At 29.3% G+C, this 15,759-nt stretch overlaps 1 protein-coding gene and 1 long non-coding RNA gene across 2 annotated transcripts; both read left to right on the top strand.

The window, feature by feature from the left end:
* LOC110263888 (putative F-box protein At1g53360) lies at nucleotides 1,066-2,053 on the top strand. The gene has a single exon (XM_021105763.1). It carries the CDS (start codon nucleotides 1,091-1,093, stop codon nucleotides 1,757-1,759), a length of 669 nt encoding a protein of 222 aa, XP_020961422.1. The 5' UTR covers nucleotides 1,066-1,090; the 3' UTR covers nucleotides 1,760-2,053.
* On the top strand, nucleotides 13,115-13,916 carry LOC110263121. The gene is made up of 3 exons (XR_002348210.1): nucleotides 13,115-13,130; nucleotides 13,556-13,651; nucleotides 13,786-13,916. It is a non-coding gene; the product is annotated as an uncharacterized LOC110263121 (long non-coding RNA).

Raw genomic sequence — 15,759 nt, 5'->3', positions numbered from 1 at the left:
ACGATACCTAAGTAAATAATTTCAAATTCAATTTATGAGCATCATATTAGCATAAGAATTTTCTATTTGTATTACTACAAAGATAAAGATTTAATTTAAATTTGAATTATAAACACTAACAACCGACTAACTTAACATTATAGATTTTTCAAAAATTAAAGAAATTAATTGTAACTTTAATATAAATTTAAATTATAAACCCTAACAACCACCTAACTTAACACTATAAAAAACCATGGAATATTTATTATCTTTCTATTTAGTTTTTTAAATAAAATTATTGACTATCATTTATAGAAATTAAAGAAGATACAATACATCAAAGATCAAATATCCTATAAATTAAATTATCAGTTTGGTTTCGGCTTTTATTTTTCTACTTCATTTAATATTTTGTTTTACAATTTTATAAAAACAAAAGAAAAACTAAAAAGTAGAATTTTATTACTTTTATTATTTTTTTTACAAAATTTTAAAAATAAAAAATAATAAAAGTAAATAATAAAAACGCAAATTAAACGCGCAATGATAATGATAAGATACATTTCCGTTATTCATTCAAAAATTAAAATCAAAACCTAAAAACTCTAACTAAATTTTCTCCCCTTACTTAGGGTTCTTAATTATAAATAAGCAATACGTTCATACGATAATATATTGGATTAGAGCTGATACCAATCATAGATACTCAAAACCATCGACTTTACTTGTTTTAATTATTGGGTGGCTACTTTCTCTTAACAATCATTGTTAAGTGAGAGTGATGACTAAAATTATCAAATTCTTCTTCCAATGCTTCTTTACACTCTCGGTGAGGTAAGTCAAATTTTATTTTTTTATGGATTAACACAAAACAATACTGTGAATTTTTTATTTATTTTTTCTGAATTATATTGTACTTAATGTCAGGAAATCCCAAATACGAAGGTTTTATTTTGCCAGCCTTTCAGTCGATATAATTACCAATATTTTTGTTAGACTTCCCATAAAGTCGGTTCTAATTTGCAGATGTGTTTGCAAGCATTGGAACACATTTATTTCTAATCCAAACTTTGCCAAGTTACTCTTTACTTATACATTTCCTGCTATCATGATCCGACCCTTTCATTCAAGAATCTTTCACCTTGTTGAATATGATCAAATTGAATGGCGTAAAAGGAGAAATAATCCATTTGTTTTTGAGGTCTTGGATCCCAATAGTAATAGCAGCATAAAACTTGATCCTAAATTTGAGATTCCTCTTCCTAATTCTAAATCAATCCAGGGTACAAGAGTTTATGTTGACGTGCTTTCTTGTAATGGTCTTTTTTACTTGAGTGGTGCAAAGTATAGAAACATTTCACTTGTTTGTAACCCAATAACAGGTGAGTTCATAAAACTTCCAAAAAACCCTTCAATCCTAAAACTTTGCAAGAAAATATGTTGGGGTTTTGGTTTTCACCCAAAAACAAACCAATACAAGGTAATGAGAATACATATTTTTGAACATGATCATAGTATGGTTGTTGAAATGCACACAGTTGGAACATCGACATGGATAAATATTGAGGTAGATTATCCCAAATATTTGATAAATTTGTATAATTATTGTACTTATTTAAATGGGGCACTTCACTGGACTGGCAAAGATGTTGATGAAAATGTCTCAATATGGGCTTTCAATTTTGACACGGAGAGGTTCCAATCCTTCTCTATAGCGCCCAGAGATCGAGATACAAAACTCACCTTATTTGAATTCAGGGGTTCTCTTATATTTTAATGAGCTGTTTATCACAATGTGGAGGATGGAAAGATATGGTGTTGGAGAATCTTGGACTTCCATTTTTCAGTATTCTGCAAGCTTCGACCGTAATATTAATTCTTCCATAATTACATCCCAATTACATGGTTATATTGTCTACCATGATCCTGAAAATCAAGAGTTTAGGATTTTGTTCACTCCTTGGTATGATGACCATTTTCAAATAGTTCACCATGTTCCTTCTCTCATTCCATTGAAGGATATTATCATCGGAGATAATGTTTGGGTGCAGAATATTTACTCATAATTCAAATTGAGGTTCTACTATTTGTTAATTTTAGGAAAAAAATATTTATTTTAATATTTTTTTATTAATAGCAAATTTATGCTTAATTATTTTAGATTCACATATAATACTCGCATCTTATTTAGTTACGTAATTATTGTCTCTAATTACTCAGGGTGTGTTTGGAAAACTCGTTGGAAGAGAAGAAGAAGAAGCACGTTTAGACTTCTTGAAAGCTTCAACTTTTGGTTTGGCAAATTTTTTTTCATGAACCCAGAAGTGATTTTGCTACCAAAATCAACGTTTACAAGAAGCAACTATTTTTAGCGTCTGCGTTTTCCTAACGAGCTTTTAGCCATGGATACTAACCATTTATTTATCTTTTACCAACTTTATCCTTCATGTATATTATTATATTATTTATAAAATTTTTGTTATTTTTATTTATATAAGCTCTATCTTTCTATTATTTATTATTTTTATTTTTTTCAACTGTTTGTTTGATATTATACACTTTTATAATTGTGATTTTTGTGTATTATGTTTGTTATTATCTTTTTATAATATGATTTATTGATTCTATTAGGTAAAGTAAATTAAACAAAAAATTAACTATAAATAATAATAATAGTAAAAAAATTATTTAAGTTGAGGTCTATTTTAATAATTTTGTTATCTAAAAGTGATTTTGAATTGTATAAGCCAAACAACATTTATTTTACTATAATCAATTTTGATACAAAAATTACCAAACATAAATCACTTTAACACAAACTTACTTTTTATCAAAATCAAGTTTGCAATGTTAGCAAAATTAGCAATAGTGTTTGCAATGTTAGCAAAATTCCTTTTTCTAAACTATTATAATTTGAAATGTAATTTAAATTAATTCAATTCATTTTGTAATCCCTGTTTTAATTTTATTGGTTTAATCATCTTTGACAAAATAAAATTTTAAATTTTAAATATTAAAAAATAAATTAAAGAACTAATTTGTGTGTATATATTTTTTTGTTTCTATTAAATAATTAATTATTAGAATAGTCAAATTTATTTACAGTAATATAAAAAAATTGTTTTATGAAATGCAAAATATATTTTTTTGATATAAAATGGTTAATTAGGAACTAATTTTTAGTATATTTATAACATGATTAAAAAATTATATATTGACTGTGAGGTACAATAAATTAATAAAGAATGAGGTACAATAAATTAAGAATAAGAGGATTATTACTAAATCAAGAACTGGCATCAATCTACTGTCCTTCCATATGTAAGTACATATTCCATAATAATCTATATAGCTAGATACATATTATTGTAACAATTGCATTAAAATAAATCAAAATAATTAAAGGGAATTAACAAAGGTGTAAGTTGATAATTCAGTACCAGTATAATAGTACTGGTGCTGGTGCTATTAAGAGATGGCTTATAGGCAATTTTTTTTTTAAAATAATCTTGACGTAGAAAGAAAAAATGGTTGTTTAATTTGTTAGCACAAACAGATTGATTTACTGGTGTTTAACGAAAATATCAAAAATATTTTTTAATAATAATGTTTTTTTTTAAAAGATAGTAAGACTCGAACCCGCAATTTTTAGATGAATATGGAATGACTATATCATTTGATCTATAACTCATTGATAATTAATTTAATATTGACACAGATCAGGTTATACATGCTTTTAGTATTTTTCAATTTATTTTGATGATTGTTGCTAATTAGTGCATCTTCTAAATGTGAGTTAGCGTGCTTACTTGTTCTAGTAGTGTGTTCTGTAGAAAAAAATTGTTTTTTACGGTTTCTGAGTTATGAATTATTATTGTGTTCCTCAGTGTCCTGCCTGGTGGAAATACAATGATTAAAGAGAATATAAAAAAAGTTGTGGTGTGTGGTTTGTCAAACTTGAGCAAATGAATTGTTGTATTTCATTCATTGTTTCAGTTTGTGGTCAAAGGATTGGATGGTTCTAGAAGTTTGGACCATTAAGTGGTCGCATAATAAAATATGTTTTTTAAATTTTTTAATAATTATTAAATAGTTTTTATTTAATTTTAATTATAAATTAATTTTTTATATATTATTTAATTATAAAATTTATTTTTTATTTTATAAATTATTATTTTATTATTTATTATTATTATTTTATCATTCATCTATCATGTTTATTGAGAATAAAAACTAAAACAATAACAAATTAGATATTCCATTAATCATAATAAATATTTTGCAATTTTAATCGATCATAATTTTATCATTGATCCATTACATATTGAATTGGAAAAATCGTGTTTGTTAGAAATTCAATCAATTGAATGCACAAATCAATCGATTGAAATTCAGGTTTTTCAAACTTCAATCGATTGGAATTGATACATAATCGATTGAATTTTGCAAGGCATATGAGATTTTTCTTATTCAATCGATTGGTCATATTACCCCATCCATTTAAGTCTTCAAAGTAATATAGATTTTCACAATTTAATCGATTAAAGCTATAATTGTAAACCAGGATAAAATCTATGGAAGCATTGGTTTATACATTCCTCTTAGCCCTAATTCTTGACTGGAGGGGACACCAAAAGCGACCATACTTGTTTAATTTATCTCTTTCAACTTGGATGCCATGAGGCGGATCTTGGAAAGTTTTAATATAAGAGATTTATGTATTGAATTCTTTTTCTTGTCCCCATAATTCAAAAAGTTTTTTTTATTATTGTCGAAGAAATGAAATAAAAGAAAGGGTGGGATAAACCAAATCTTGATTGAATCTTATTTTTCCATTAGACGGAGCTCACACGTGTTCTGCAGTACCTCCTGTGAATACTCCACAATTACCCAATCGATTGAATTGTACAATACGTTATATGTTAAGCTTTTCTAAATTTTTCTGCTCGTGATTATAAATTATTATTTTATTATTCATTTATCTTATCTTTAAAATTCTATCTTCAATTTTTAAGTTTTTATTTTAATTTAAATACTCTAATCTTATCTTTTCTTTAATATTAAGATTATAAATTGGTGAATAATCTATCAACAATTACTCAATCCTATCATTAGAATCGTTTATCAATCTGATTGATTATCAATTTTTTCATTGTTTTTGTTCATTGTTTATCCATCTACTTAATATCCAATTTTTCTTTATTGTTTATTCATCTCTTTAATATCCAATATTTGTTCATCATTAATTGATAATCACGGTTGGCGATAGAGATCCAATCGATTTTTTCACTGTAGTGTTTAGAAAACAATAAATCGAGATTAGTCTCTAATTTTGCAATTATTTGTTTCGATTCTTTATTCATGCAATTGATTATGTAATGAAAAAATATTTTTTTTATCTTTTAGTAACGAATTTTTTTTCTGAAATAAAATAAAAAAATTATTATTTTTCAAAACTCAAATTTTCAACTTTAATTTTTCAAATACGAATTTTTTTTATGCAGAGCAAGGCGCCAACTCCACTTCAAATCCTAAAAAAATGACTAACTCAAATTATTAATCTTCACAATAGACAATAGCAACTATTATAGGAGTACACAAGAGTACACATGAATAAGTCTTATTTTTATTGGAAAAATAATAATTTTTTTTAATTTATAATGAAAAAAATTCTTGTTAAATACGGTTTATTCCCGTGTATCTATGTATTTCTCAAATTGCTTTGATGATTTCAATCGATTGAATAAAGAAACCCCACATGCCGTGAAAAATTCAATTGATTGTGTATCAATTCCAATCGATTGAAGTTTAGGAAATTTGAATTTCAATCCATTGGTTTGTGCATCCTAACAAACACGATTTTTCCAATCTAATATGTATGTAACGGATCAATGATAAAATTACGATCGATTAAGATTACAAAATATTTATTAAGATTAATGGAAGATCTAATTCGTTATTGTTTTAGTTTTTTATTATTAATAAACATGATAGATGAATGATAAAATAATAATTTATAAAATAAAAAATAGATTTTATAATAAAATAATGGAAAAGTCTAGGGGCAGCAACTTTGTTAAATTCTGGCCACCATATAACCAGCAAAGAAAAGTGAGTCATTAGATGAAATCTCAAACCAATCTCACACCATTAAAACCATCATTGATGGCTATTTGATGGTTACAAATCACAAAAGTTGCTGGCCCCTAGCATTCCTCTTAAATAATATATAAAAGATTAATTTGTAATTAAAATTAAATAAGGACTATTTAACAATTATTAAAAAACTTAAAAAATATGTTTTGTTATGGGACCATTTAATGATCTAAACGTTCTGGGACCATCGAATCCAGTGCCCAGTTTGTGGAACTCGTTATATTGTAATAATTTTTGGAGTAATTACCCAAATCAGTCCCCAAGAATTTTAGAATTAAACATTTTAGTCCCCAAGAAAAATTAATACACAGATCAATCCCCAAAAATAACAGTCTTCTGTCCAAAAATAAAATAAAATAATTATTATTATTATTATTATTATTATTATTATTATTATTGATTAAATTCTTATATATATATATATATATATATATATATATATATATATATATATATATATATATATATAAGAATTTAATGAATAAATTTATCATTATTTTTGTCCAAAAATACAAAAAATATAGTACAATATTATTGGGCAATTAATAATAATAATAATTTTATTTTATTTTATTTTTGGACGGAAGACTATTATGTCTAATAGAGAGAAACGTTGGGGATTGATTTGTACATTAATTTTTTTTGGACTAAAATGTCTATTTTTAAAATCTTTGGAGACTGATCTGGATAATTACTCTGCCAGAAAATAAACTGGGGACTGATTTGTCTTCGGAGTAAAACCTTAGGGATTAATCTGTGTATTAATTTTTCTTGGGAACTAAAATGTCCAATTTTAAAATTCTTAGGAACTGATTTCGGTAATTTATTATACATTTATAAAAGCTTATTAATAGTCTGTGTTTTTGTGTTGCCCAGGTGGTGAATAGATGGAAATGTACAATTAATAAATGATAAATAAGATAAATTATGACTGTTTTTTTTGTCTCCCTAACAATACGCACGGGAATAGAATAATGAGGAAGAGAATTCATGTGCATGTAGAGCACGTTATGCCTTCGAGGTGCACTGTTCCACCTCAGGAAGATCAACAATGACAAACTTAAGGCTGAGGCAAAGGCTAATGGACAAAAGATCAGTACCAAGAGACAGCCTGAGGGCCTAAACCTGGATTCATGGTTGAAGGTGCCACATTAGAGCCTGTGACTCCCATTCCATATGATGTTGTCAATGATCTTAAAGGAGGGTATTAGGTTGTTGTTTCTTGTTTTTTTGGAATTTACTTAGTTTTGTTTGAATATTGAGTCCTCTTTTGTAACGACCCAATTTTTAATATGTCTAGATCATACTGGAAATCGAGTGCTACCAATTTGTCTTCCTAATTATTATCTATTATTTAATTATATGAGCCTGATTCGTTGTTAAAAGCGTAGTTAATTTGCGAGGTATATATATTTTTTTAAAACGTTTGGATTAATAGACGGAATCATTCATAATCAACTCACAACTGATAACAGATAAAACAGTTATAAGCAACCACATATAAATACATCACAAGTAGCTAGCAACATTCAATTATCCAACCTTTATTAGAGTATAGACCTTTAGTTAGAACACTCCTAGATATAGCTAGATAATAACTATATACATATACATACATACAACATCCCAGATCCTGACCTGTTCAAGAGGTCCCTAAGCTGGCACCTAGGCTAGCCTAGACTCTATACTCACATCCCTCTAAACTTCTAAAACGAGGGAAAATACGTTCTAAGTCTTCAAAACTCAAGTCTGGTGGAACGTCATCAAAAGGTAGAACATCATCTGCTACTCCTCTATACGATCAGACTTTTCCACAGGACGTCTCTCTGGTACCTCATGAAGTAGCCACACAACAGGAGTCTCGTACACAAGATTTAGGTTAAAGTGCGCATACAAACGGGGTGCAGACGTTGGCTGGTCTCACAGTATATACATATAAACAGAGAACGATATTCACCCTAGACTCAAAAGACTATCTAGAGTAGAATCCTCTTCTTGCGAACGGTCATCAGCGAACTATGGTAAGGTACTCTTACTTCCATCTGAAGGGGGAAGGGAGAGAGAAGGGGTAAGAACTGGGGAGTTCTTAGTAGGGCCAGGGTTATTAGTTAAGTTCATTAATTCTGTGTTGTTTAGCAAACGAATAGCAAAATACCGAGAAGTAGTGAACAGAAGATACAGATAAATAGAGAAAATAGAGAAAACAGAAAGTAGAACACAAACAAAAGAATACAAGAAAATAAAATGCAAATACAAAGAATAGAATACAAACAAGCAGAGCATAAATTCATTCATTAATCATAACAGAGGAAATGCACAACCAAGTATGATGCATGTCTGTCCTATGCAGGCCATGAGCTCACGTGTCGGTTTACACCCTGTAGCCCGACATTACCTAGGAACAAGTCCCAGATATGGCTTCCCTTTGTGTCCTTAGTGCATATGTGTCGGTGGTAAGAATACCACTCCTTCGTGACTACCGGCAGTCGGCGCAAAGCTCGACCCCATAATATACGCACAAGGGGAAACAGTGATTCTCAATTCGTGGGCGTCCCCGAGATCAATTCACAAACAAAACAATGATCCTCAGCTCGTGGGTTTTCCCGAGATCAACATACAACAACAAACACGATCCTCAGTTCGTGGGCTATACCCGAGATCAATACTCAACAATACAGTAATCTTCAGTTCGTGGGTTATACCTGAGATCAACATACAACAGTTCGTGAGTTATTCCCGTAATCAATGATTATCAATTCGTGGATTTTTCCCGCATATAAAATAGTTAACAGTTCGTAGGTTTTCCCGAGATCAATGATCATTCAGTTCGTGGGTTTTACTACTCTTTTCTCTTTGTCTGTTTACTCTGCTCTGATTACTCTTTTCTCTGTATCTGTTTCCTCTGCTCTCGTTACTCTTTTCTCTATATCCCTGTTACTCTTTTTTCTTTATATCTTTACTTTACTCTTGTTACTCTGTTCTCTCTGTTACTTTATTCTGCTCTGATTTCTCTGTTTAACGTTTATTTTTAAGGCTTATGTAAATTTCGAATGAATAGTTAGCCTGTCCCAAGTATAGGTTCATTAAGTCTATACTGAAACATTTTAACTTTTCATATAATACCTAACCTTAGTCGCAACTCAAGTACTAACTAAGTTGCCCTAGTTCGTTCACTAGTCTCTGTCTGTTTTTCTGTTATTAAAATTTTACAGACTTTTTCTTCGATTTTTATCTTTTCTTTAACTTTTTATCTTTTCTTTATCTTTGCCTCACTAACATGTTATTACCACTCCCTAAGTATTTTATGAAGGTAATTATGAGATTCTGTGCTTAAAGTTGTCTTTCTAAAGCTTTTACAGAAAACTGCCTTTTTCGCATTATTTTATTATTTTTATTAAAATATTATTTTTAATTAAATATTATTATTTAATATTTTGTTATTATTTATTATTTTATCATGAATTTTCGAAAATTAACTTATCTTTTACTTTTAACCTTTAAAATTTACTTTTTACCACCCGTAACTTTTAATATTTCTACTTTAACCACCCTAACTTTCAGAAATTACTAAATAACCCCTTAAACACCAAAATTTTTACTTCCTTGCCCTTTTAAGGATCTAAAGCCTGTTCTTCATTGTTCCTCATCACACTCAAAGTGTTCTTCATGTTCTTCATAAATTCTTCAGATTCTTTCTCTGTTTTTACCCGTTTTTCAGTCTTTTCAGCAACCGATTTTTGCTATAATTCATAATAAATTAGCAGCCACTAAAACCCCATCTTTTCTACATGATTTCAACACAAATTGAACTTCAATTTAGGCTTAGGATTTCGTTTTTCCAGCTGCCCAAGAACATGAACTTTAAAGCTTAAATTTCATCAAATTTTATCAGAATTTCACCAAATTTTCACCAAGAATCAATCATACATGCAACCAATTTTTAGCACAGCCAAATAATACAACATTCACACATCTCAAACACAAATAATCAAGATTAATTTTGTGACACCCTACCTGGTTTTGCTGCTCCTAATTCAGTTAGATTTTCAGGTGGTCCTTAAGCACTTTTTCCTCCTAAATCACATCAAGAACAACTATTTAAATCCAAAAACTCTCAACTAACCAAATCTCACTCAGCATATTAGGAAGTGATTTCTAACCTTAGACTTGCTGGAAGTTCACGTTTCTTGGCCCTCAAATCAAGTTAAGCATGATTCCTAAGGTAGAATATCAAGAAAACACATGTTTAAACATGTTTCCTTGAAACCGAATAAAAAGAGAGATGGTGCAGCCAACTCACCTTGATTTCAGCCTTGATAAGTCATATGATCATGTAGAGAAAGAAGAGAGGATCATTTTGGTCGGATTGAAATTTTGATTTGAGTTTTAGTTCAGCAGAAATCAAGCTTTGAAAATTTGGAACTAAGAACTTTTTTCTCTTTTTCTCTCTACCTATTTTCGGCCACAAAGTGAAAATGAGCCAGCCTTGGGGGTTTTGGGGGTGTAGGGTGAGTTATGATTGGTTGGCTTGGAGTTGGATTAAAATAATATTAAAATATCTCAGGTGTACAACTACTAAAACTAGATGTATCGGAACACTTGTAAAAACATCTCTAAAAATTATTTTCCGAGCTACTAGCATAAATGACACTAGTAACATATTTATTATGAGAATAAAACATGTATAATGAGGCCTTAGCATTGCTAAAGTCATCAGAGAGTGCTGGTGCTAAGCTGCACTAGTAAACTGTGAACCCGGTTAAACCGATTTTCTATTTTTAACTAAAACTGACCAGGTAACCTTATAATATCATTCAAGAAGCTTCTAATACTAATATAATAATAATATCATCCTATTATCTTTCTTCTCTCACAAATTGAGTCCGGTTTGTCAAACTAAGACTATTTACGAAAAACCGAATCAAAACTCCTAACCGATACGGTTCAAAAACTAGGTTCTTCGCGATTGCGTTATCGAGCTTGCCTCAAAAAAGGTTCTAGCTTAAAGATGACATAATGACAATGAGGACTGAGATACTTGATGATATATCAAAGGTTTTTCCCTTACTGATCTTCCGGAGAAATTCGTACTTTCAGAAAAGATCTCGCGTACTCGAAAATCAGGGTTGTTACATTAAAATCAGGGTTGTTACATCTTTCCTTTTTGCATTAACTCGAGTTTTGTCTTGTTTATTTAACTCTAAATGCAAGGTTATGTGTTTTTATTCTCTTTAATATGTGCTTTGTTTTCAATTATTTCATATGCTGAGCGCCAAGTGGGATCACCTGCTGGAAGTGAGTCAAGCCAGCTCATAAACTAGCTCGAGCTCCACTCGTTAATAGTTCGATAAGCTAAGCTCGTGAGCTAGTGAGTAAAGCTTGAGCTTGAAATTGAGCTCATAAATTAAATAAGCCGAGCTTGAGCGTGGATGAGCTCAGCTCATTAGCTCGTGAGCTGACTCGATTATATATATATATAATTATTGATACACATATCCTATATGCATTTAATTTATACTGTTAATATTATATATATACNTGTATTTATGTTTCTATTATTTGAGCCAGCTCGTGAGTTCGATCCAGCTCGTGAGCTTTCGGTGAGTCGAACTTGAGCTTAAGAAATAGACTTGATTGTTAATGAGTCGAGTCGTGAGCCAAGCTCAATTTTTGTGAGCCGAACTTGAGCTTGGTCTAACTAGACTCAGCTCGGCTCACTTCTAGCCTAATCACATGTTCTTGATAGTCAAAAGTAATATAACATCAATTACTATTATGAAATTGAAGAGATAAATTCATAAACAGAGCGTCACAATTGTTGATAACAAAACCCATACGTTTCTTATGCCAAATTCGTCAAGCATGGCAATCTTCTATAGGAACCTGAAGCGGACTTCCGAGCTTGGTTTTAAGCTGTTGTTACAACTTGATATTGCTGTTTTCAATTACTAGCAAAGTCATCACAGTTTGCTAATTTCTAATTTCGTAATTGTAATGCAACTTAAATTTTTAAACGTGACATAAAAGCAAAATGTAATAATTTTGGACTGGATGCATATGCATCAGGACTATGTTTTCTGGTCATTCCAAGTGCCTAGAGTATCCAATATCTTTCTATAAACATGTAGTTAGGTATCACTTTTTCATTGTGACATCACTATAACTAATTCCCAGGAGAGTTACGCTTGTCTTTAAGAACAAGCTGATTTAACAACGTTGTCATCATTTGGACTTATGATTTGGTAATTATTTTTGTGGAAGAAAAATGAGAATGCAAGTTGTAGGACCTAATAAGGACTTCTACAAATTATTATAGAAACTCTTGGTGGCATGGCCTTCCAAACAAAACCAAATTAATAATCTTGATGAATCAAGGACCACTATTGTATTGAATGTATTTGATACGAAATTCTACTTTGTAAAAGCTTCCATTTGTAATGCTTCCACATGTCATGGAAACTCTTTTTCCCATAGGTAACAAATTTACCACTATTAGTATTATCAGAACTTTTTATCTCCATTAGGAGTTAGGACACAACTTATGAACCTAACAAAGCTTTCGGATGAATCAAAATCACCTTCGAATATCATATAAACAGTAATTGAGTAATTTGAAAGGAAAGAATCAGTGATCAAAGATAAGAAACTTGTCACAAGTGGTACAGAAAGCAATATTGGAGTTATTAGATACTTTGATTTGTTCATTCTCTTTTTTAAGTAAAGTTGTTCTGTTTTACTCAGATTTGGCCAAACATGAGGTACCTATCATATATACCTTGTTCATGACTCCATTTCAATTCTAGACAACACCTGTCAATTCTCAAATAACTAGTCTATGCTTTTTGGATTTTGTTGATTGAACTAAAAACTGCACCAATTACTGTCTATATTTACCCATTCCTTTGAGATAATTGGAGTACTTAGTTGTGGATGTTGCAAGATGAAATCACCTTACATACTCCCCCATCTCCTCCTGATGCTTATCTTCTCAGGTACTAATCATCTTCTATAATTCTTTAGCTTATTTTTTTCACTACATGCATGCACTATTATCTACTAATTCCCGTTGTTTCTCACTCTTACTGAATTGTATCAATTTATGTTAACTACCCAAGGTATGATTTGTTTTTGTTTTAAAGGTCTCCAGAGATTTAGACCTTGTGATAAACAACACTTTTATGGAGTAATTAATCATTCTTAATACTAAGACTATTCACATTATTCATCTAAAGATAATATCTGAATCCCAATAAATAATTTAAAATGTTTGACTAACTTGCTTAACATAATACATGTTATTATCTTAACCGTCATCTTCTTACAAAGACATAGTAACTACCTAGATAATATTATACATAACAGAACCAATTAGCTAAATTTCATTGATGAGGATTGGTGCATTTTTTGTTTTGGGCAGGATTAGCATGTGATTATGTAGTAAAAGGAGGAGCTAGAGCCAATGGGGCAAGGATCCCAGAACACTGGTGCCACAAGATGATTCGTTTAAACAAATGTGAGACACAGAAATGTTATGAGGAGTGCTCTAAAGAACAATATGGCGGTGGAGATTGCAAGGGTGCCACTTTCTTCTGCACATACTATTGTAAAGATCCCCCACTCTACTAATTACCAATCCTTCTTATGCAGTTATGCTTCTTCCCCCTACTATGTAACTTTTTAATACTACATGGTTTACCAATTTTCTGTCTTATGAGCAATGCAAATTAAACAAAAAATAATTATGAGCAATGGCAATGCTATATATATTGCTAGGATTTAATTTCTCAGTTTTTTTTTATTATAATATTATTATTATATCACTCAAAATGGTTAATTTTCACATTTTTTACTATTTTCATTGTTATGTAAGGTAGTATTTGTTTTGAGGTATTGAGATAGAAGTTGGGATACTGAAATTCGGTGTCATATTTGTTGGTTCAGAGACTAGTACTAAAATTTCTGTCTCTGTCCCCAAAATTTCAGTATTTCAGTACTTCCAAAAAATAGGGACACAGGAGACTAAAATTTTTAAAGATAAAGACTGAAATTTTAATAACATTTTTTACCTAAAATATCCTCATTTCAATTAATTAATTCCAATTTTACCTTTTGTGCAAATTAAATTAGAGTTTCATTCTTGTTTCAATTTCTGTCTCCCACTTTATACCAAACAGAATATTAAGATTTATTTCAATCTCTCTCTTTCCGTCTCTCTCTCCCGTCTCTACCAAACACACACTATCTAAATGAATAAATTGAACTCCTATTGCTATTAGGCCAAATTTGCTTCCACACCAAATAATTTGCCGGCGTTACAAATTAACTGAAAAAAAAAAGTGGAACAAAGTAACTATAAGTTGTCATGAGTCATTACCAAACTAAATTTAATTAGTGTTTAATTATTTTAGAAATTATTTTAATTGATCTTATTTTATTTTATTTTTGAAAATTCTAATGCTAAGTGGTTACCATATACTCAATGAAAGTGTATTTGAGCATTTGTAACCCTAACTCAGACAAAAATGACAAAAATAAATGAACAAGAAAAAGTAAATATATGTTTAATTTGTATTTTTATTTTTAATATTTATGTTTTTATGCTTTTTCATAAAATTCTAAAAATATATAACACTAAAAATAAAAATATAAAATAAATATGCAAACCAAAGCATCATAAATTTGGTCATCTCAAATATGCATTATCTTATAAGATGAAATAGTAAAGTGTGATTTCTCACTATTAGTTTTATAAGTAGAACCAAGAATAAATATGAGAGAGAGAATGATGAAAGATTAAAAATCATACTTTACACTCTTAATTTTTTTAATAATTGAGAAGATTCATTCCCATGATTAAATAAAAAAGCCGAAAGTGCATTGTTGTTCATGTGCAAAAATCCATAAAGAAATTATAAATTAAAAGTGTTCAAGGCTCCATCTGAATTGACATGAATTCGAAGTACGTTTTATTTGGTTTGGATTTACTTTTTAATTTTTAAAATTTATTATATAAAATTATATCCACTACTTTTATTTTAAATTAACCTGATTTATTCAGTTAGTTTTCAATCGATGTAATTACCGATATTTTTATTAGGCTTCCCATAAAGTTTGTTCTGATTTTTCTTTCCATGCTTCTTTCTATGCTAAAGTCATTTTTTGTTTTTTTATGGAGTAACAGAAAATAACATCGTAAATTTTTTATTTCTCTTCTTCTCAATTATTTTGTGTTTAATGCCAAGAAACTCCAAATACATACCTTATAACTTATATTTTTATAGTTGAGTTATAGTTAAGGTTTTCTAAATTTGATTGACTTTAATTTGAATCTGAATTAAATTTGTAAATAAAATAAATATATAAATATATTTAAAATATAAATCCTAATAAACACAAATATTCAAAATTTTAAACCTAGGTTGAATTTGAATTAAATTTGTAGATAAAATAAATATATAAATATAAATCCTAGCAACACACAAATATTCAAAATTTTCCCAAGAATATTGTTAGATTAGGAATGATTTTATTTAAAAATTTAAAATATATAACAACCTAAACAAACAATAAGTTATAATGTATAAATAAAATTTTAAAATTTTCTAATGACGACATCTAAGT

This window comes from Arachis ipaensis, chromosome B06 (assembly GCF_000816755.2).
Source record: "Arachis ipaensis cultivar K30076 chromosome B06, Araip1.1, whole genome shotgun sequence".
Taxonomy (NCBI): Eukaryota; Viridiplantae; Streptophyta; class Magnoliopsida; order Fabales; family Fabaceae; genus Arachis; species Arachis ipaensis.
This window is presented reverse-complemented; position numbering and strand designations above follow the sequence as displayed.

Bases quoted from the DNA above. Each gene is read 5' to 3' on its own strand.
- LOC110263888 (XM_021105763.1), top strand. From the start codon at position 1,091: ATGATCCGACCCTTTCATTCAAGAATCTTTCACCTTGTTGAATATGAT.